Genomic DNA, 23876 nt, shown 5'->3' on the forward strand with positions numbered 1-23876 from the left:
GAGATTGAGAGTCAACAAATGTTCTGTTGGATGCAGAAAAATAGAATATTCCCACCTTAGTTATCCCGGGAAAGCCCAACGTTGACACCTTCCTCTTCTGATACAACATCTAAAGTCCAAACAAAGATGACAGAGGTAAAAATGAAAGAAGTTGTGATTGCATCCTGCCTGCTCTGTCAGTAATAAATCTCCACCCTGTTACTTTTTGGATTTGCTGCAACATTGCCTGTCTGCACTATATCAAACAACAGATTTTCTGTGTTGAAGGAAGGTTTATTGTGAGAGATGAAAGACTGATCATGTGAAACCGCAGTTACTGAGACCCAATACCTCATGAAAGTTAAACTGGTGTTTGAATGTGTTTTCCAGTTTGCCAACAGGTAACACAAGGCCTTTACCTCCAAGTGTTACTAAACAGAGTTACATGTCATAAAAGCAGCATTTTACCAGGCCACAATTTCAACTTCAGCGCCATCAACAGGTCAAAATTTGAATTTGTCCAATACTGTGGCTTATTACCAAACACATGATATTCCCATCAGCCTCAGTTGTACTTTGGATTCCATGCTAATTAGTAAAGGTTAGCATGCTAAACTAAGATTGTTTATGTGGTAAAAATCACTTTAGCATTGCCATTGTGAGCATGTTAGGATGCTGATGTTAGCATTTAGCGCAAAGCAGCGCTGTGCCTCAGTACAGCCTCACACAACAGCTAGCGTAGCTGAAGACTCTTCTTTTTTTATACTTTTAGCACCACAAGTGAAATTCCAATCTCTTCCATTGTATTGTGACAGGTGTCTCTAATTAACTCCAGATTAAACAAAATCTATTTGCACGGCTGGATACCTTTAGGTTACATTTTGGGTGAACCCTTTAATATTTAACTGCATGGTTATGCTCTCAAAACACACAGTCCTCTTAACTTTCATTGGAATACCTTTGTGCTAACTAGTTGCTGCTCTTTGGACATCATGCACTTTCTTTAATTATTTGTTTAATTGTTTAAACTCTACAGCCCATATAAATCTTTTATTTCCGGCTGAAAAAACCCAAAGGACCGAGCTGTAAATCTCTTTTTGCTACCTTCCACCAGAAAATCCAGACAATCCCTTTGCAATTGGAAGAGGATGGGACGTCCTGCGGTGCTTTTGTTTCCTGTGAGAGGAAAACTTCAGTCACTTCAACGATCTGTCTTCATTGGTCCGCTTAGTGTTTCATGAAATCTCTCTGGATGTCGTCTGATTGGTCCTTCATTCCACTGTGAAGGCTTGTCAGCCAATCAGCATCTGCCTGGGTGAGTGCCACTTCCTCTTCCCACCAGCTGCTGCAGTCAATCAGCTTATTCAGCAGCATGAGTGTGTGTGTGTGTGTGTGTGTGTGTGTGTGTGTGTGTGTGTGTGTGTGTGTGTGTGTGTGGCCACCCTTTCCTCCCCCTCCCCTCTTTTTCCTCTACAAAACAGCCAGCCCACCCTCCTTTCCACTCCCATCCCCCCTTTCCTCACACACACATACACTGTGTTTTTCTCTCACACGCACACACTTGTGAATAAACACTCACACACTCCTGCCACATGAGGCCCAGCAGCAGCCTGATGTGTGTGAGTCACTGGAGAAAGTTACACCAGAGCGTGTGTGTGTGTGTGTGTTTTCAATGCAGCAGCGTCTCTGCAGCAGATTTCTGCTTCAGTTGTGACAGAGCACAACAAGACAGAGAGAGAGAGAGAGGGAGATCGAGGTTCACCACAGCTGAATTGGGGATTCTGCACCAGGTAATGATCTCATGTAAATGTTTTTTAATGATACTCTGTCACTCTAATACACACTGTTATCGTCAGCATGGTGGAGAGTGTGCTGTGTTTTCGGTTCGCCTTGTGGGCAGCAGATGTCTCCGCCTGGAGCTCTGACACACTTGTTTTGGGATGTAGAGAAAGTTTTACAGTCAGGTTATGGCTTAAAGTTGTCTGCTTTGCTGTGTGTTTGTGTGCCATAATTGTTGTAACGTAATGCTTTATGAGGAACTTAGAGGTGAAAGCGGAGTTTCGATACCTGTACCAAAATGATACTTGGCGCTCTCAAATGTTAAATTCTGTCTAAACACAAGCAGCCTGTGAATAACTTTTCCTGAACAAAATATTAGAACAGCCAAATGTTTGATGAATAAGAAGCTATCTGATCAAGCTGGCATTGAATACCTGCTTGATCAGATAGATTCTTATTTATCAAAAGTTTGGCTGCGAATTGACTTTGGTCAGTACTGAAACCGTATTGAGGCTTGATACCCAGCTATGGTTGCAAATCTCAGTCATCTCCAACTCTGGGTCACCATATGCTGCTAAACCCCTAAACCCTTTGTTGGAGGGAAAAGATAAATCTGTGAGGTAGGATTAGATCAAAATGAATGACAACAGTCACAATAGCCTATTTTAATAGTGATGGACACCTGAAAATTATAATGCAATCCAGTGTAGCCATGCAGCACTTCTCTGTGACCCAACATCATTTAACAGAACCACAAACTACAGCCTTCAATACATTTGAATCTCCTCTCTATGAAATAATGTGTTACACAGCTGTAGTTTTAGCTAGGTGCTGCTAATACACTGGCAGCTGAGTGTATATATAATGAAACAGAGTAAAGTGTATGATAAACAAGTGAATAAACAGTACTTTTTAGTAACATATTTTTGTAGATTCAAAGAGATTCACTTTATGCACTAACTACATCAAATGTGAATTGTTTGTTTTGCCTGACATTGTTGCAGAAACACATCAGTTCATCATTTAGTGCCATAAATACTCACATTCAGTTCAAACAGACAGTGAAAGACCTACAACACAACAGTTTTATTGTGTACATTCATGCAGCAGGTGAGAGTTTAGTAATGCAATGGTGCAACATGTGAATAGACAGTTGTGCAGAATCAGACTATAAGGGCTGGACATTGCTGGACATCACAGAGTATACAGAGTATGTAGAGCATAGTGTAAAAAACAAAGCTATCGGTAGAGAACTCCGGTATCGTACGGACTGTGATTCATGGAAGAAACTCTGAGCCTTGTTGCTGATGTTGTCACGAGTAACTCCTCACACAGACATTATAATTTAATCACAGAGTCAAAAATAAAACTGTCATTTCAGTCTGTCCTTTAAAGCCACAGATGACTGTTCAGCTGAACCATGTAATGGCTAATTGTCACAGCGGTGGCAACATTAGTCGCTCTGTAAGCAGCTTGCCAGCCTCCCGGTGGGCCAACACGTGGTGTTCCAGCTCAGACGATCTGTGACAATGCATCACCCCTCTCTGCATGTTTGTGTCAAGTAAACAATATAAACAAAGCCATCTCATCTGCAGCTCTGCTGGTTTATGGCGTTATAAAGGCCATCTTAATATGAGTCCACTTCCAACAGATAAACCTTGAATCAAAAGCAGGAATGTTCACGTTATCTGCCTTGAAATTCTTTGAATTTTCCTGTGAAAGTTTTATCTGGCACCATATGTTTAGAAAAACATTTCTTGATCTCATTCTTCACATTTGAGGGTAAAAATGGAAATGTAGTTTTCATGACAATAACTCAACTCATACTACACACATGTTCGTTTTGTCCTTGTAAACAGTTACTGCATTGATTGCAGACAAGTAGGTCCTTAAACTGAAAAGATTGTTCACGTAAAACTGAAACTGTCTCCAGCAGCATGGCAGTTGTCTTCAACTAATTTAACACGTTTCTTGCTCCTACAATCTGTATTTTTTCACCTAGTCATGTAAATGTGCCTCTTATGACACGTCTCTTCACTGTTTGGACAACACAGCGCTGTTGACACAGGAGACATACAGGGAGAGAACTGCAGCAGTCCTGTTCTGCTAGCTGGTTATGTTTCCTGGTTGTTTTCTGCTGCCTCTGTATTGAGCTTTGTAACATATTCCCAATTTAAAATCACTGTTCACTCTAGTTAGTTGAGTTTTGACTTACCTGAGGTATTTATTTTGCTAAGTTTGATGCTAAAGCTGCTCATATGTCACCACAATTAGACGACTGAGATACTGTAACATTTTCTTAATTTCTTGGATCCGTCTGGTCCTCGCTGGAATGAGGAAAATTTACACCTGCAGCGGTTGCCCTTCACGCTGATAACTCACACAATCACTAATGGTAGAAAGCTTTTTCCACTAACCGTACTACACTATATTATTTCTATATGCTTTTAAATAATAAAATGCTTTTATAATATTGGAGAGATGCTTAACAGTGACTGTGAAGAAGATAAAGAACCTGTTACTCATGAAGAGATATTGTTTGTAACAACAAAAATACAGTTAAAACATGAAAACACATTCTTTCTCTCTGACAGTGATCTCCAACATGGAGGTTCCCAGAAGGCCTCAGCCCTCCTCCTTCACACTGGCTCTCCCTAAACCGGCCTCATCTGCTCTGTCACCCCTGGGAGCTGTAGAGAAGGTCTCCAAGAAAGATCCAATGACAGAGAAGCTCCAGGAGAAGAAGGATGGAGCCGCAGAGAAAGATCAATCTGGAGAAGAGCCGTTTAGTACAGAGGAGGAGTCGGATGTGTCTGTGTTTGTGGATGCACCAGCCGACACTTCAGAACTTGTAAATACAAATGCTTCCATTGTGGAAACAAATGTAAGACTTTCCTCACAGGATAGTTTCTCAGAGGAGAGGTTGGCAGAGGAGGCAAGAGAGGCCAAAAAGAAGACTGAAGAGGAGGAAGCTGCTGCTAAAGAGAGGGCAGCCCAGAGACAGATGCTGGCCACAGAGGAGCTGGTCCAGTCTGAGAGGAATTACCTTCGACTGCTGCAAGTTAGCACTGTGACCATCAGGAGCAACCTACAGAAACTACAGGTATGAATGAATTCTTATGGAAAGGTTTAAACTACTGAAAAGGGCTGCGACTAACATTTTTAGTATCATTTAATCTGTTTATTATTTTTCCTTTGATTTGTTTCATCTGTAAAATATCCAGAATTAATGAAAAATATCCATCAAGTTTTGTGAGCCCAAAGTGGTGTCAGTTGCCAACAGTCCAACAGTATATAACAAAGAAAGGCAGCAAATAAAAGAAAATAAAAATCACATTTTGAGATTTACTGGTTAGCAATGTTTGGCATTTTTTCTTGATACATGAATTAATTAATCTATCAAAATTCAAAAGTTATTTAAGTCATTCAGGAAACAATTACTATAAAGTTCATGCACACCAACAAGTCTTATAAACAGCTGCGTCAGATCAAAAAGTAAAGGTAAAAGGTATTCGTTTACGACAAAAATACATAAAGTTTTGTACAAGCTCTCTCTATCATCTACCACCACATGATCCCAAACTGGGGGCCTGTATCGCCGGTTGTACAGGTTGTACAGCTCCTAGGTCGGAGTACTGTACAGAAAAAATGTGTATGATTTTGCTAAGAAAGAGGCTGCGAGATCAGTTGTGTTCAAAGCCTACAGAGCCAAGTCTCATGTACTCAGTTCATGTGCAAGTAAACAAATCTTTAACCGAATCAGGAAACACTGAACATAGATTTAGTTGTTGTTTAGTGTTAAAAGGTCTGTCAATCAATTTTGGAACAATAGCAGGTTTAGTTCTTTGTTTTGAATATGTATTATAGGACAGCCCTGTTGACTGTGCCTTTAAATAAAAAGTAATCACTACATCTTGAATGGGCACTGCAATATCCAGAGGAACCGTAGTGCGGAGGCTGCTTGGTGGTTTATTACTGTTGGCTTTTCATTATGTCTGAGGTATTGCGTATTACTGCTAAATAATCATTTATTATCACTGCGGTAATGAAATGAGGCCTCGTAAAACATAATGGAATCAGACTTTATGAGCTGTGGATGAGCATAATGGTAACACACCGAGGGAACGGTAGATGAAGGGAAAGAGACTGACGTGAAAATCGAAAGGAGTGGAAGGGCTAAATTATAGGCTGATGACCTGTTAAGAGAAGGAAATGAATGGTTGGTGTGATTATGTGTACATTTTTACAATGTAAAATTGAGAGACCAAATGCAAATGTGTGGAAATAAGATGAAAGATGGACTTGAAAAGGGTATTAAAATTATGGGTAAAGGAATATGAGGATGGAGAAAGGGCAGCAGGAGAAAGACTGAGGGAAGCAGCAGAGTGAAGGACGGCTGCACAGAGAAAAAGAATAAATATGTGAATGAATGGCCCCATTGTCAGACAGCAAAGTTGTTGGTTTGTTTTCCGTGGCAATGTGCAGATTGTTCATTCTTCCAGCGCTGCCCACTATTCTCTCATTAGAATAGAATAGAGCTAAACAAAACGGCTCTTTATCAGCTGTGCATTAGCATTTTTCTTGTAAGGGAGCAGACACGCATGCACGTGTTGCACAAGATCGACTTTTCATTTGAATACGTAAATAAATCTTCTTTTTAAACTCTACAATGTTTTTATAATAACAGTGTTTAGCCGGAACAGTGGGGTCCAAGGACAGAGCTATGGACGAGCACAAAAATGATAATCCAACAAATAAACAAGGTTCAAACCAAAAATATGAAAAATGAAAATGAAAGTGGCTATGGACTGTGGTTTATGTTTGGGGGAAATGAAAGAAAATGATTCAAAATGAACTCTCCAATACTTAGCACATCCACTGTCAGGGGAGACGACTTTTGGTGGAGTTAAATGATGGTGTTGCGTCTGCATGTTCGTCTAAGCTACATATTTAAATAGAATCTTTTTCCACTCTGCAATTCTGTACATACAGGAAATAATTAGCGCATCCTTCTGTCTGCTTGCCCACCACAGCCACCTCTAGCCAACCTGGACAGCATGTTTCTCTACATAGAGGATGTGATTGACGTGTCAGGTCGACTCCTCAGCCTGCTGGACCAGAAGCAGGTTCGGCCTGGAGACCCTCTCTTCCTGGAGACACTCTGTAAGGGATAAAACTGAACTTTCACTTTCATTTTCCTTTTGTTGGCTCCGAATCTCCCATCTTATTGACTGGAGTTGTGTTTGTTACCTGACAACATGAGCTTGTTCAGCCTTCCACCAGGAAATGCTGATATTGCTGATGGTTTCACAGAGGTTTTCTCTCTCTAGATCAACTGCTCTGATCACACTTGTTGACAGGAAACAAATATCTTCACACGTCTTGTTGTCAGAGGTGGTTTTCACATTCATGTGAGAATCTAAATGAGTTCACACCGACAAATTCACAGTCTCAAGCGAGGTTTCTAGATGTGGGCATGAGTGCGTCTCCAATTGAATCCAAAGTTAAGACATGTCGCTCTACATTTTACTGTGTTTGCACATGAAGTTGTTACGTCTTCCTTTTGGTGCCCTTACAAAAACAAAAACTGAATATATTTTACTTGTGCGCTGAGCATGATTTCTACAAGTGAATAAGGAAAGTTTTGTTTCCCGACAGGTGATTCGTTCCTCAGCCTGTCTTCAGACATTGAGGCGGCCTATAAGGAATACCTGGCCAACTACAACAATGTTACAGAGGTGGAGAACAGCTACAAACAGAAGGAGGTGCTCTGGAATGAGATTGTCAGAGTCATCAAGACCTCAGCGTAGGTTTATATCATCTGTTGTTTCACACTGGAACCATCTGTACATAATATTGCTTAAAGCATTCAGTTCTGAAGTTCATTGTTGCTGTTCATCTCTCCAGGCCTGAAGTAAACGCCACCTCTCTGAGTTTCTTCTTGGTGATGCCGGTGCAGCGGATTGCGCGCTACCCCCTTCTCCTGCAGACCATCCAGAAACACACTGACAAAACCCACCCAGCGTATGCACTTCTGGAGCAGACCGCTCACACCTCCATCGCCTTGAACTGTCGCATCAATGAGTACAAACGCTTCAGAGAAGTTGGTGAGACAAGTTACCATCAAGTCCACTATTATCACGTATCACTTACCATATAAGCAGCAAGGTAGAGGAAGGCAGTAGTGCTTCTGTGAAGCCATGTGGGTTGAAAAGCACCCAACACAGTGAATATGTTGCTCAGAGTCACAATTAAATGGGAGGACTGGTACTGTACTCCAGATTAACTGTCCCGCATACTGTGATTGTAGCTGACAAATACAAGAAGACAGAAACCCTGACCATAAAGGACAAGATCAACCGCCTCAACACCCACAGCATCGCAAAGAAGACAGCGAGGATCAGCCAGCACATCAAACATGAGACTGGAATAGCACCTAAGGTAGGATAAAAGTTTAATAACCCTTCATGCTTGGTTGCAACACAGGATCCCTGCCAACTCTACGATGCTGTAACTGACCCTGGTCAATCACTGTCCCTTGTTTGAAGTCCGGCATTGGAAAGGAGAACCTAACCCATAAAGATCAAAGAGGCAACATGTTACAGTTACGTTGCAGGAACTCTTCCGGGCCTCTGAGCCATCAATAATCTTCCAGTTCACACTCTCCCTTCAGCTGCAATGCAGTAGTTAATGATTAATCAGATTAACCTGCAGAGAAAACATATCATTTGAACCGTGAATCGTTTATTGAACCTGCTGTTTGCTCTGGCCTGCTACACTGCGCTCTGGTTACACTCGTCAGTCCAACAAGGTTTAACAGGTCTGATCAAAGAGTTCACATCCATGAGCGTCCTCACTTGTCTCCTGAGGCTTCATTTTTAGTAGTTGCTGACTGGATTACATTTTCCTACTTTGCCTTTTGATCTTTTTACATTTCTCATACAGTACGTAGGTTGCAGCTGCATTACATATACCTCGAATATAACGGAATCACACTTTGCAAAACCCAATTTTCTGTGCATTCAGAAATTTAAGTCTGTTTGCTTAAGCTCGGTGATTTAAAAACAAGTGCAGCCACAGCCTTAGAGGACCTTCCCATGTGTGTATTACCATAATTGTCGTTGAAAGTTGAACATTGTATGACTTTGTAGAAAAGCAGTAAAGCTCTGGAGGAGAGTAGGAACAAGCTATGTGTCTAGAAAACCATGTTTACAAAATACACAAATATATATGTGTGTGTGTCTGTGTATATATATATATATATATATATATATATATATATATATATATATATAGACACACACACACACACACACACACACACACACACACACACACACAGTGTAACTGCACATGAAAAGCAGTGTTTAGAGCAGTTTGGGAGCAGATGTGATCTTGTATTTATAGACCAAATACCCACAACCTTTTAAATTACTGACATACAGGGAAATAAAGCATCTATTTATCTCATTGTATGACAAATATATGTCTCCGTGTGTGTTGTGCTGTAGCTGGTGGATGAGGAGTTCGACGCCCTGGAAGGTTTCTTTTATGTTCTGGAGCATGGGATCCTGGAGCTCCTTGAGAACGTGGAGACGTACCTGCACCACCTACAGGTTAGCTGCATTTGTTCTACATAATGCTAACTTATAGATAATGCCTGTTACCATGGAGTTGATTTGTTAAAACCTAATTACTGTATTGCTTGGATGCTTTAAATGAAATTGAAAGATTACATTAGCCTTTGCAGGAAGGGACAGTTTTACAGTATTTGTTGGTTGTCTTAAGAAGTTTAGATCAAGTTTTAAGTTAATAATAAATTAAAGGGTTATTCTTAGCAGCTATGACTGTTTGTTGTTGATAAGAATGAGGGTCATTATGAAGGGCATTATAGGTTCACATGTGAGGGGAAAGTCATACCTTGGACACTTTGGGCTCCCGAAGAATTAATTTTACATAACACACTTGTCAGCACTCTTCCCTTCATACTAATTCAGTTGCACATTGAGTACAACAACCAACCAGTGGGTGAAGTGCCTTGCTTCAGAACACTTGAGAGTCTTCAGATTGCACCAGTCTGTCCAAAGACTTGAACCGGTGACATCTGGTCACTTGTGACCAGTGGAGAACTGGAATAAGTGAAACATAACTGCATATTTATTCTGGAACATGTTTATGAGTCACACTGTGTAAACTCAGATGCTCCTGAAGTCCCTGAGGTCAAACACATGAGCTTCTGTGTACCTTTCCACTCTAAAATTACCCTCTGTTGAAACAGTTTTTCCTCTATTTTCAACCAACAACCATCAGTACTGTGTCACCAGGCCAGGAAAATTGTCCGCTTAACAACCTCTAATTTGGACATGGCAACCAGTTGGAACCTTGAAAACAAACACTGGTGAATTCAGGAATCCCATAATCTTTCGTCAAAATGAGCCTGACGGACATCAGAGACCTGAACAGGGTTTGACAGCTTCTTCTTCTTTGTTGGTCTGCAGGGGTTCCTGGCCTGCAAAACAGAGGAGTTTGACTTGGATATGGATGGAGAGAAGGCACCTATCTGCTACAAAGAGATCACAACTGCCCTCAGACAGTGGATTCTTCCTACATTTGTGAGTCTCTCCAACATTTGCATCCACATACCAGTACGAATTCTTCGCTTAAAGCAGCAATACCAAACATAAACAAATACTGAACTACAAATAAATATGCTGCATTATTGAGCTTAAGTTAAAAACATAGTATCAAGAGTGAACACACTGGTTGTGAAGAATGGAGCAGGCCAGTCAGATGAATGATGCATTAACCAGAACAGCGTTTGTCTGAAGATGAGTATCATCTCTTCTTCCATACAGGAGAAGAGGATGAGGACGTTAATCCACAAGCCGCTGTGTGCGCTCCGTGACCTCCTGGTGGGCCCGAGGAACCTGATCAGGAAAAGGCTGGACAAGCTGCTCGACTATGAAGTGATTTGTGACAAATCCAATCTGAGCTACGAGGAACAGGCTGTGGCCAACACGTACAGGTAGAGAGACAGAGGGAGCGTTTCCAACTTACAGGTTGGACTGATGGGTGGAAAGTGTGTGGCATCATTTGAGTGTTGCAGGGTCAAAGATTAAACCTCTGTTCTCCTCACAGGACAATCAACACGTTGCTCCTCAATGAGCTTCCTCAGTTTAATGGTTTGGCCCTGCAGATGATCTGGAGCATGTTGGGGACATTCAGCTGTCTGCACAAAGACCTCGCCTCGGACATGGAGCAACTGTTCCAGAGCTTTGCACAACAGGTAGTCTTATATGTTCGATGTGTTACCCACTTGAGCCTCTACACTGTAGATAGATAGATAAACATTTTGGCTACAGGTTGTAATCAGTGTGTCGTCCAAGACAGTGATGAGCTTCCTTGAGAAGTTAGTGGGGTGTTCAGTTTTTTTCATTTCATTTTGTTTCACACTCTCTATTTTTTTTTTATCGCCGTCTTCTTCCAGCTCCCCCACAGCTCTCTTGACCCCACTGCATTCTGGGGGTGGGCGGAGTCTGCAGTGCTGGAGGGTGCGAGGAGGCTGGAGACTTTGTGTCGAAGTGTAGAGGACACGCTCAATGCGCCCGTCGTCCAGGTTGGTACAAACAGAGCTGGATTAGTAGTTGTGTCACAGTGTTTTGTTTGGTTGTTCAGTCAGAATACTGGAGGACAACTTGCGGCTCTGTGCATAGTTTACTGTGAAAGTCAACGGTAGATCAAATGTGAACAGACAGACATGGTGATCAACAGACCGTAAATTAACAACACCCAGCACAGCAAACAATCTCATCGGACGCCTGACCTCCGTCACATTTCCTTGTTTCACAGATTACGAGAGGTGCACAAGAAATATGAGACTGACATGTTTAGTACAAAACATGCACACAACACTGCATGTTCCACAATTCAAAATTGTCACGCAAGGTGCAGGACAAAATGTCACAGGAGACACCAATGTCCTGTACTAAAGCTACTAAACATAACACACACTGGAGTGAGTGATGTTCCATTCAGCTAACAGACTGCTGTTACTGGAAGCAACAACTTCAAAAGGGTGACCATGTACTTTATAATATACATTGAATCATGGAGTAAAATGACCAGAATGTGTTGTGTGCATACGAGTAGCAGGAGTCACTCCTCTGTCATAACAGTTGTAGATAATGTCTGTAAGTATAGTAATGTTTACTGCAGACCAATGTAGCTGCTCATCTGTACCCACAGTTCACTGAAAAGTCAGAGGTTGTTTAAAAATATCCTCTCTCTCTGAGTTTACTCCACAGTCCATAATTATGATTTTGTCTCCCAGTCTAACCACAATAATTCTGTATTTAAAAATACACACAATTGTCCAACATATAAGTTTGTAAAACCCTTCAATCTATTGTTTACCTCTACATTGACCACAAGATATTAGTCTTTTATGCTTACCTGCTACACATTTTGGTTCCTTTCATAAATAAATACAAATGATGTATCGACATTTGTGGTCTCCAGAGGATTAATACCTGACTTTTCATCTAGCGCCACCAACAGGTCATTTTTAATGAAATCCATCAAAAACTAATGAACAAATTCCTGCCAGCCTCAGACATATCTTGTCGTATTTGTTAAAAGTTTGAGTGGAATGATTGACAATAGGTTTTTGCATGTGATTATTGACGTGTTTTCTGTAAGGTATGTCGCTGCTGTCAGATGTCTTTAAACTGGGTCACATTCCTCAAACCTGCCAGGAAACTTGCATGATAACACCTACTGAAAGAGCAGGTTGCACAGTCATGTTATGTTGTCATAGGTTATGATAATAACCTGAGATTAGATTTTAACAGCTTCCGACAGGTTCTAATTGTGTACTGTGTGCGCACATGTTGTCATGTCAAGTCATCATATCTGCAGCTTTACATCATCCGTTTGTAATTACAGTCATAGATGTGCTTCTTCTTGTTCTGCAGCTTTCTTAATCTCTTTCCAGTATGTTCACATATTCAGTGACAGGAAATGTCAGCCTGCCAGGCCCCACATGATTCATTTCCATGATTTTGTTTTCAAATGTGTACTATGATTCAGGATAACAATCATTTTATTCATAATTTTATCAAAAACATTGAGATTATTAAAAAGAGTATTTAAAGTACAAACGAGAAAGCTTGGTCCTCAAATTACTGGCTTTTGATTGGACAACAGCGGGGTCTTCTCTAATTTGAATCACATAAATCATCATAATTAAGGCTGTCTGCACTCTGTTAGAGGCTGAAACTAAAAACTTTCGATTTTCTACTTAAATAATTAAAAACAGCCCTTAACTCCATGTTTTGGGTTTTACATCAAATTAACATGTAAGAAATATAACCCCCACAAGTTTGTATAACTTTGTAAACATGTCTAAGTTTGATTTCCAACTTGTTTTTAGATAATTCAACATACCTGAAGTAGAGTAAGTTGGTTTAACCTGTACAAGTTTCTTGTGCTGGTAAGCAGCCAAACACACGCTGATAATGATGCATTTATTACTTCTTTGTTACTATATTGACCAATTTCTGCTCAGCTCAGGCCTGTCTTGTCCTTTTTACCTTTTTCAGGTCTAATTAATATTCAGTTTCCTTGCATTTCACTCCACATTCTGTTCTGCCTTGTCTTTTTTTTCCCATCAGCCTCTGAGTCCATCCTCTCAGCGCCGCCTGAAGCAGCTAACGGATAAGCACGGTTCAGGAAAGATCTACCAGGTGATGGGGGCGGTGGTGGGCAGCCGGGACCTGGACCTGAACCTGGCCAAAGGGGAGCTGGTGGCCATTATCAGTGAGGCAGACAGCCGCGGAGACAAGCGAAGATGGCTGGTCGACGCAGGAGGTAAGAACCAACATTCTGCTACTGGGTAACTGGTTTTTGTGTTTTTATTTGTTATGTCTCAATTTTTTTTCTTCTTCGATTTGCTGTTTGAGTTAATTTAACTGAAGATCTTTTGTCTATTCATTCATGCTGGCTTTTTCTGCCCATGCTAACTACCGAATTATTCTAATTATTCCAAAAGTGCAGCCATTACCTCTGAAATTTGAATACACCTGAAAGTTAGCTATTATTTTTGTTTGTGGGGGGTTTCTCAATGAAACCTGCAGACACATTTATAAGAGCATCATTTGTGATTGTGGCCTTGAAGTGAAGAAAAAGAGCAGGTTGTCGTCATTTGATATATGAATGAACAATATAGCTGCTATGACATAATGCTCTGTTGGCTAGCCAAGGTATGTTTGATGGAGATGAATTAAGAACTGATATATTTGCGAATGTGGAGAGTGTGAACCATTTCCTACAGTCTCTAATTTATATCTGAGGTTAAAATAGATGTTTGACAGCTAGAAAACCAGGAATGACAGACGCTGCAGAAACGACTGTAGAAAATATTGTCATTGTCGTCCAGTGCAGCTTTTCTGTAATGCAGCTCTTTGACGCCATCTTGTGGGTGTTTGTTGTTATTGCAATTACCCAGCACTCTAACACAGGTACAGTAGTATGTAGTATAGGTTAGTAAACAGGCACTTTGGAAGATGGGTGGCAAATTTTATTGGACATATTCTGAAAATGGGATTGGCTTTAAAACTGTTAAAGTGTGGTTAATTTACTGTTATAGTAAATGTACATAAAGTGTTTTCATTCATTAATAATTAACACGTAGAAGAGGTAACATACAAGTTTGGATACATACCTTATACTATTACGTTTGTAAAATCTAGTTTTAAATGTTAAGAAGTATGTTTAGTGTTATTAACTAAATGACACAACAAATTGTAATTTAAGTCAAACTTGAGCACCTTTCAGTTTTGGACTGTCGGTCAGACAAAACCAATTTGAAAACGTCAGCTTGGGCTCTGGAAAAATGTGAGGGCCATTTCTCACTATTTTCTAACATTTTGTCGACCAAACACTACATCTATTTACTGAGAAAATCTGCTGATTAATAGATAGTGGAAATAATTATTAGTTACCACCTCAATATATAAATACATGCTAACGCTTTACATCATTTACATGGACAACACCTCCTTTATCTGTGTGTGTTGCATGCAGGCAGAAGAGGGTACGCTCCATCTTCGAAGTTGCTTCGCTATCACCAGCCAACAGAGGACCCGCCCCCTTCGCCACACCTGACCCTGCCCGACGGCGTGACAGGAATCAGAAGACACTCCTACACCCCCGAGGGCCGGCCACTGAGTGTCATGAGCCAGCCGTGCTTCCAGGTGATTGATCGATTGATTGGCCATATAGATAGAAACTTCACACTCATTACACAGGATCCCTCTACTGTGCAGACGAGCTGATTAGATGCTGGAGCAACATGCTGCAAACATTTGCCGTGTGAAATAAAATAGTGTTTGATGTATTGCATGGCAGCGCAAGTGCTCCTTGTTTATACAGAAATAGACCATAGGCCACATATGATAATTCGATTGGCTGTGACATCGACTGGTTTAAATTATCTGACATCAGACTCCAAACTGTGAGTGTGTGTTCATTTCCTAAATTAAACGTTACAGACTCGGTGTGGGTCTGAAGCGTTAACTGATCGATGTGACAGCGTTCTGCTTCGGAAACATCAATCTGTCACATGTCTGACTGTGTGTGTGTGTGTGTGTGTGTTGCATGTCCGGCAAGTGTAATCGTGTGTGTGTGTGCGTGTTATTAATGAAAAGGACCTGTTTAACCTTGTAAGTGGGGTTTTGGAGTGAAGGGTTGAGAGTTAAGTTATTCAACGCAGCACTGCAGGCTGCGATTGAGCGCATTCATGTGTGTGCGTGTTATGTTGTGAGATTGATTTACATTTGCATGTGACTGCGAGAGGGGAGTGTCATGGCTTGTAAATTTGTGCTGGTTTATGTGGATGTGTACATGGGAGTGAGGGAGATTTAGGTGAGTGAATGAGAAAGCAGGAATGCATTCAGGCACCAGGTGTGTGAGTGTGTGTGAGTGTGTGTGTGTGTGAGAGATATGCCTCCACACTGCCTGTTAAAGTGAGTGATGGCTCCAGTGACCTTTTATGGAGATGGTTTTTCACGCCCCCACCTCCCCACGTCCATCCCTCATGACCCTGAGTCTGCTCATATACAAAACATACACAACATACACACCCCCGGGCCCGGTCCTCACTTTTGCAGGTAAAACATTTTTTATCTTTTTCTGTTCTTTCATCCACAGTAAGCTGCTTTTTTTTTCCACTGCAGCGACATTGCCACCTTAATGTTGCTGCTACACCTTCATGTCTGTGATCGGTGGTGTGTTTTTTAAGTTTTATTCTTATTAGAAAATAGAATCCTTAGTTTCAGCTCCTGACTTAATACAGAAAGCCCTAATTCTGCAGATATGGCATTTAAATCAGTTGTCAGCTTGTCATCATTCCATTACATTTCGCTATGATTGTACCTTTTATATGGTTAATAATTCATTAGATAAGCCCTTGTCATATGTCATTATACAAGACATATTTCTTGTTTTAACAAGATACATAGATTTGGTGTGATAACAAGTTTTGTTTGGTTGGTTTCCTGTTAAGATGAAATTATTGGGTATTAAGTAATAAATGAATGAGAATAGTGTCATAATAACATGAAAAATATACAATGACAGCGCCTGTACTATTTTGGAAAAACAAAATACTGGTCACCAAAAGTCAGAGGCGACAAAATGCAGGTTTAATCTGCTCTGATCTGTTTTTCTCAAAAGAGTTATTTACACTTCTGTCCCTACGAAGAGCTCCCTCGCCTTTAAACAGACTGTCCTTTCTCCTTTGTTGGAATTATAATTACATTTAGATCTCTCATCCCTCACCTCACATTTCTCTCCTGTCATCCTTGAAAACAATGATATTATTAATAATTTCCGGTCTGGCTTCTGTAGACATGCAGGCAGTCTCAGTTAATTCTCTCTCTGTCTCTCACATTTGTAGCCCGACCATGTTGTCATGACCGAATATCAACACCGAGAGGCGCCGTCTAGCTACACCACTCTTCTGTCCGCTCTTTCATTTCCATCAGAAACAGCTGCAGCAAATATTCGCCCAGCTCCTACAACATGAATCACTCTGCAGCCGAGAGCCATAGTCACTTTACTGATTTTTATTTTTTCTCCTCCTTGTCTCTGCCCGGCTAAATGCTAATTAAATGCTAATTGGTGTAGACCGTCAGGGCAGGGCTAATGTCGTAGCTGAGAGGTGAGCTGAGGTGAAGGGTTTGTTAATGACACCGAGCAGCCGGCTAAACTCCGCTATTAGCACTGCTGGGGCTCTCTGTCATACCAACACAGGGCTCATTAGGAAGTGTGTGTGTGTGTGTGTGTGTGTGTGTGTGTGTGTGTGTGTGTGTGTGTGTGTGTGTGTGTGTGTGTGTGTGTGGTGATGAGATGGGATTTGTCAAGACATAACTAGTGGGCTTAACCTTTTCAGAGAATATTACAATGATTTGTGGTTGTGTTCGTGTGCGTGTTTGCATTCTTGAAGTAATGTGTTTTGAATTTTCACTTTATTCAGGGAAGCCCTGATCAAGTTTTCCCGATCAGAGTCCTTTTGATATTGTGTATCTGTGGATACAGAGGCCGATCCGACATTTATATTTACCTAAATAGTGCCCAAGTCATTTTTCACCTTCATTTTCGTTTTAAAGATACTTTTGGGGCATTTTTGCCTTTTATTATATAGTGAAACCCTGTGGTAAGGTAAGGCTGCAATATCAGCAGGCTGAGGAGAACAAACGCAGTAGAGAACAGTAAACACCAACAGACAAATTGAGCCTGAGTTTCTTAAAATGGCCACTTTACAGAGGATAAACTCTTTTGAGTTATGTAACAACATGACTTTTCCTCGGATGCCACCCTAGAGCCATATTAAAAAAATGTTCCCCTGTACTACTACTAAGGATCTCAGAGTAACTAAGTTGTACCTGGCATGGCCAACTTTTACTCTTGTTGTTGACTCAGCATCCTCTGTTCCAGGTGTTTGCGGCGTACGACTTCAAAGCGAGAGGAAACCATGAAGTTTCTGTTTGGGCCGGCGAGCCAGTTCGTGTCCTGGAGCCCCACGACAAACGAGGGAACCCAGAGTGGAGTCTGGTGGAGGCGAGAGGTGGGCAGAGAGGCTATGTGCCCTCCAACTACCTCACAATCATGCCTATGGGAACTGGGTCACTCGGCACATACCAGCCGTTCTGCTAGGAAGGAAGGAGCGGACAAACCACAGCATTAACGGGGGTTTCACTAATACTGTCTTCAGAAGGCTTGTAGCAGTGTTTTTTTAATGAAGCTGCATCTGCTTCTCAAATAGTAGCATGTAACTACATAGTGAAGAGCAGTTGTTTTGATTTTCAATGTCAAAATCTGTGTTTTTAAATAGACATTAGAGCCATAAACACAATAGTTTGATGGCGTCAGTGTTTGAAGTAAAAAAGCCAAATTCTGTTGACTACCTTCAGTTTTACAATTTTCACCCAGTTCCTGTGCAAATGTTCCAAAGTACAAGGAAAGTAAAAGTCATGTCACGTCAATTTTATTTATATAGCCCAAAATCACAAATTTTGCCTCAAAGGGCTTTACAATTGGAACAGCATACAACACCTTCTTATCCAACTAAAAATATATCTTTTCAAAAGTGCTCTCCAAAGTGGAGATGACACAAGTCTCACATAATGGTGTGGACAAACACATTTGAGCTTTAAAAACACTGACATCTGACTGTCATGTCGTCCAAACTGCAGCTAAACATCAAAAATGACTTGATGGTGCGACAGACAGAAAGCCACTTGGCAGAAAAAGCGTGAAGCTGCCGGCTCAAGCGACTGGAACATGTGCAACAGAGGATGTTTAAACATTTGTGCTGTTGTTTAAACACGTAAAACAATCAAAATGCTTTTCGACGAGGATAACGGTGTTTAAAGATTTTTCTGCTTAACTGTGGATATGGCTCTACATAACCCTTGACCTTACTAGTGTTAATATTTGTGACACGCTTGTACTGAAGGAAGCTGCGGTCCTGGTGCTGATAGTTATTTGATGTCTTGCTGATGGGCACTTTGGCAGCACAGGAGCTTGCTGAGATGAAGTTTAACTCTGCATTTTAAAGCTGAAGGACGAGCTTCAAGTTGCACTGCAAATTTTTTATGGCCATCGTTTCAAAGCACCAGAGACGGGAGTGGGAGAATAGTTTTGAAGGTGAATGGGGGGGGGGGGTCATCTGAACTGACTCATATCCCATGATCCTCAGCAGGACAAAAGGACACTTGAATTGAAAACGATAGACCTGCATGTTCTCGCTAGTGTGCCCGTGTGCTACCGAGCTAACTGCAACACTTAAACACAGAGAGAGCAAAAAGTGTGTGTGTGTGTGCATCTGTTTGATATGAAATTGGGCTGACAGGTGAGTGTGTGTGTGTGTGTGTTGGGTCTCCTCCTCCTCACCTGGAGGCAGGAACAGTACTGTATCGAGACTGACAGGTACACAGCGCTCTCATCATCTCAGACTGTGTAATGTGATGTAAATGTAAAATGTCTCCAGGGCCGAGGAGGAGGGAGACAGAGAGAGGGGGGGGGGGGGGGGGGGGAGAAGGTGGAGATGTAAAGACAGAGGAAGGATTACATACAGGAAGAAGAACTTAAAGAGTTGGAGGGAAAATGAGGGGGGGGGGCATCCTGTTAGTCTTTCCCTCTCTAACCATAAGCTGATTTCCATTCGCTCTCCTCTTCCTACGGTCACTCCTGTATCTGTAAAGGTGATGTGTTACTGTTGTGCTTTCATTCTCTCAGTTCCTGTAACAGCTCCTTAAAGTTTTTGCCTAAAAAGGGTTTAATCACAGATGTGAAATAGTGTAGACCCGGACTGAAGCTACCTTCTTCTGTATTCATAGGCACCTGATGATGCTTGTTGCTATGGATACTGCTCAATCAATGCAGGTCGCGTCTCCCTGTGGCATGTCTTCAAGTTGGCTGGAGTGTGAAAAAACATTTAGCTACAGCAGAATTTAATTGTTTTTGTCGGTTTAGTGAACATTTTCCGCTTCAGTATCTTCTTGTCACAAAGTTATACAGACCTGTATGACAAGAGGAAACATGCTGCACTGAAAAAAAGTACCATGGTCTACTTCCACTTCTCTACTTGACATGGAGGCAGAGTGTCTTTTCCATACATTTTATTTCTGTGCATTTAACTTTTAAAGTCGGTGCATTTTAAAGTATGTGTTTTTAGGTTGTGTGTGCTGTATGTATGTACAGCTAAAAATATGATCTAATGGTAAAAAGATCCTGTTATCGAATAGTCATTGGTTGGCCCACCATATTGAGCTGTCCTATATCTGACAAACTAATTGATAAGCATAACATAGTTTATGTCTCAACGTGTCTGCATTAATAGAAAAGGCCAAATCAAAAATGCACCAGCTAGTAATGTAGACACACCATATTAGAAAAGAGACGAGAAAGTAAGACTCTCTGTTGTTTAATGATTAAGCTCCTCCCCTTTCCTTTAATGCTCCAATCACGGCTGAGCAAGAATTCGGACAGCTTCCTTGGAGTAGAACAAGCTAGAGGAGGAGGAAACTCTGATGTACCCAAAAGTGCCTGAAAACTAAACAAACATGGACGCCTCACATCAGCCAAAGTCCACCTTTCAATACATTTGAACCCTAATGTAATGCATGTAATGTTATGATGTCAATGAACAGCATTTGGATCCTCGCACGACCAACTCTGTAAAAGTGAACAGTGTCGAAACAATAATTTCTCTGCTTCAAGAGTAGAATTTGAATCTTTCATGAGAAAGAAATTTGACATTTTCGAGAGAGAAGCGACATTTAAATCTTTGATTGTTTTTCCAGCGTGGTGGCGTCCGCTTGACAGTGACTGCGTATGACATTCCTGAAAGGGGACTTCTTGTTCCACGAGCACATTTTGCATGAAATTGAGGCTTTTTCCTCTGGATTGTGCTGTATCAGCTGCTGTGGACGGGAAGCAGAGGGAGGGAGGGAGGGAGGGAGGGTGGGATTCAGAGCTGCTCAGCTGGAGCTTAGCTGTTCCCATCCGTCTGAATGTCAGGACGGAGCAGAGCAGCAGGAGGGACTGAGAGACAGAGTGTGTGAGAGACGTTACGTATATACCAAAATACCAAATGTCCTCAAGGTTAGTAAGATGAAGGAAAATAAAGACAATCCCCCATCCTGTCAACATTTTACCTGCTGTCACCTCTTCATAGGCCAGTTCAGGCTGTAAAGAACAATTCAGCCAGGTAATGGCATTAAACCTTGCATTTCTATTCCACTGTTTAGTATTTACTTTTAATTACAATGACAAATAATGACAAACTAACGGTGTGAAGCTGCTATTGATGATGATTTTTTTGTGTTATTTATAGTATAATATTTTCTTATTCCCCAAGGAAACTTGGAAAAAATGTAGATACTGTAAAAACCAAACTTAATTACTTCACCACACACTCCTGGAAAAGATCGAGAGCCATGTGCTTAAGAAGTAAAGGGTGTATTTTTCCATTAAAATCTTTTTTCATCAGAAACTGGATCAGATTTAAGCTAGGTTTAGTCCTTACATGTGTGATGTCCTTACAGAAGTGTGTGTGTGCATGTGTGTGTGCCTTTATTACTTATAAAGAGGCTTTCATTTGTCAACTCTCCACCACTAGAGGGAGTAGGAGACCTCGGTTGCTTGATGAGAGCGCCTGTGTATTTCACTGTGTAACTGGAAAGCGTGTGTTTGTGTGTGTTAGACCTCTTTACCTTCGTCAGTATTAGTGCTCGCCTGAACATAATCCTGTACATTCTGTCCATATTGTTCAGTTTATCTGATTTTTTTTTTTTTTATTAACCTGCTGTCAAACCAACATGTGAAGTGCGACATGTTTAACCTGCTGATGATCTGGTTTTACAGTCTGTACAGCATTTCTGTTCGTAATGTATTGTTTTGTAACTGTGCTCAGTCATGCTGTTGCTTTAACTTATTTGATGCCGCAGGGCTACAGGACCTGACGTGAGTCATGAAGTCTTTGAAGTTATGATGTTGAACTCACTCACACACACGTGTATTCACACAGCAGATGGGAGTTTCTGCAGTGCAGCTGTGGTATCTGTCAGGGCAGCTGTGAACTGACTGTGTGGCTTCAATAAAACTAAACAGAAACCTGTTCAATGTCCTCATGTCACTTCACGCTATTACAAAATGCAAAAAAAAAATAAAGATGTAGGTGTCACATATATGATGTTAATGGCAGTCTGCACCAATGCAAACCAGTGCGAAGGAGACATCTTTTGTTTCTTTGGACTGTTCCTTCATCTTCTGGAGCTGTAACTGTAATTATTTTCATTATTGAGTAATCCGCTGTTCTGTTTTTTTTTTTCATGTATTGCTTAATCATGAGAACAGAATTGATTAGAACATATTTTAATGTCCCCTTGAGAAAGGTTGTCTTGGGCTCTGCACTGCAATTCCACAAACACTAAATACAATATTACAGAGACAATAAAGTAATAAAGAGATGCACAAGCACATTCAGTACTCCTCACAGCTGTACGTGGCTATTACATCAATCCCTTCTACTGGTAGTTTAAGATACCAACGCACGTTGGTGGAGAAGTTTGCCGTGTCAACGTCAGGGAACTTTATATCCTCTGCCAGAGGTTCGGTTAGGATCTGAAACTGTGCTCAGGGCCTGCCCTACTGATGGACACTGTCCATCCATTAGTTATACCCTCATATCCTTTGAAGGGTCGCCGGAGGGGGCTGGAGCCCATCCCTGATGACATTGAGCTGGAGGCGGGATAGACCCTGGACAGGTCACCAGTCATTCACAGGGCTGACACATACAGACAAACAGCCATTCACACCTACAGGCAGTTTAGAGTCGCCAGTTAATCTAAGCTGCATGTCTTTGGACACCCAAAGAGTCCAATGTGATGTCGTAGAACGACTTATTTTGTCCAAAACCCAAAGACCAAAACAGTGATATAAAACAGAAAAAGTAGCAAAACCTCACCTTTAACAAGCTGAAAGACCAAATAAACTGCAAGTGTTTTAACTTCTTCAGCTAAATACACAATTTAATAACCCATTGGTTTCCTGAGAAGTGCTGACAAAAGATCGTGTGTCACGAAGTTTTGAAGACAGGACAGTTGACAGGTATTTTTGCTTGATAAATTACTTGATTGAAAATAAAAAAATATATACTTGCATTTCACTGTGAAGCAGGTTTTAATTACACTTGAAGTGCTGTTGAAACAATAGGTATATGTAACCTAGATGTCTAAACTAACAGAAAATCCTCACAGGATAATAAGATTTTTTTTTATACCAAATTTAGCCTGCAAATCACAACATCGGAGCTCAATGGGCTGCCTAGTCTGTCAAAGCTTTACAAGTCCTCGTTCTGTTGGAAAGGTTTATCTGAAGTTGATGTGAGTTATTATAATCAAGCAGATATCTTAAAAGTCATTTTAGTATAAACTTCCATCCATTTCATTTTTTTATAAAACTCAACCTTTTTGAAATCCATCTACGTATTTTCTTCTCAGATACTTTCACCGCCTCGGTCACGAGTTTGAATCCAAGACTAGCTGAGAAAATCTGGACTCTGAAGTTGGCGGAAAAGAGCCTCTTGCAACAACTGCCACTGTGGTGCCCTTAAGCAAGGCACAGGACCACACAGACTGTGTCAGCTGAGCTGTTTCCTCTCTGGAGAAACTAGTTCTAGCAGATTCTTACAGACTGAACATGTTTGCAGAGTAAACACAGCTCCTCACAGGTTTCGCACCCTGCAGTGTGAACGGGCCCGCTGCCCAAACTGGTCGGATTCTTTACACAGCAGCTGTCACGACATCATCTGCAGCTAATCTAAAATATGGTGTTTACTTGAGTGTCTCCTCTCTTCCTGTCTATTGGCACATCCTGTTCTCAGCTCGTCATTTTATTCTTTCTACTCCGTCACTTATTGTTCAACACATAACAAAACAATTCTTGAATTCCTATTTTCTATGAGCGACCTTAGTCGTTTTTTTCCAGAGCAGCAGGTGAGTCTTTCATCTTTATACACTTTCAGTGCAGCGGAGTGCAAAATAAATGCACAG

General features: G+C 41.1%; 1 protein-coding gene across 1 annotated transcript; it reads left to right on the forward strand.

The window, feature by feature from the left end:
• The first annotated feature begins 1179 nt into the window (after positions 1-1179).
• On the forward strand, positions 1180-18000 carry arhgef37 (Rho guanine nucleotide exchange factor (GEF) 37). Its single transcript, XM_070913676.1, has 15 exons — positions 1180-1294; positions 1658-1769; positions 4353-4861; positions 6792-6921; positions 7417-7564; positions 7666-7865; positions 8069-8199; positions 9270-9374; positions 10257-10370; positions 10614-10783; positions 10897-11044; positions 11246-11374; positions 13431-13626; positions 14842-15011; positions 17755-18000. The coding sequence occupies exons 3-15, from the start codon at positions 4364-4366 to the stop codon at positions 17971-17973; spliced, it is 2358 nt and encodes a 785-aa protein (XP_070769777.1). The 5' UTR covers positions 1180-1294; positions 1658-1769; positions 4353-4363; the 3' UTR covers positions 17974-18000.
• The last annotated feature ends 5876 nt before the right edge of the window (positions 18001-23876 follow it).

Source organism: Enoplosus armatus, chromosome 10 (assembly GCF_043641665.1).
Source record: "Enoplosus armatus isolate fEnoArm2 chromosome 10, fEnoArm2.hap1, whole genome shotgun sequence".
NCBI classification, from domain to species: Eukaryota; Metazoa; Chordata; class Actinopteri; order Centrarchiformes; family Enoplosidae; genus Enoplosus; species Enoplosus armatus.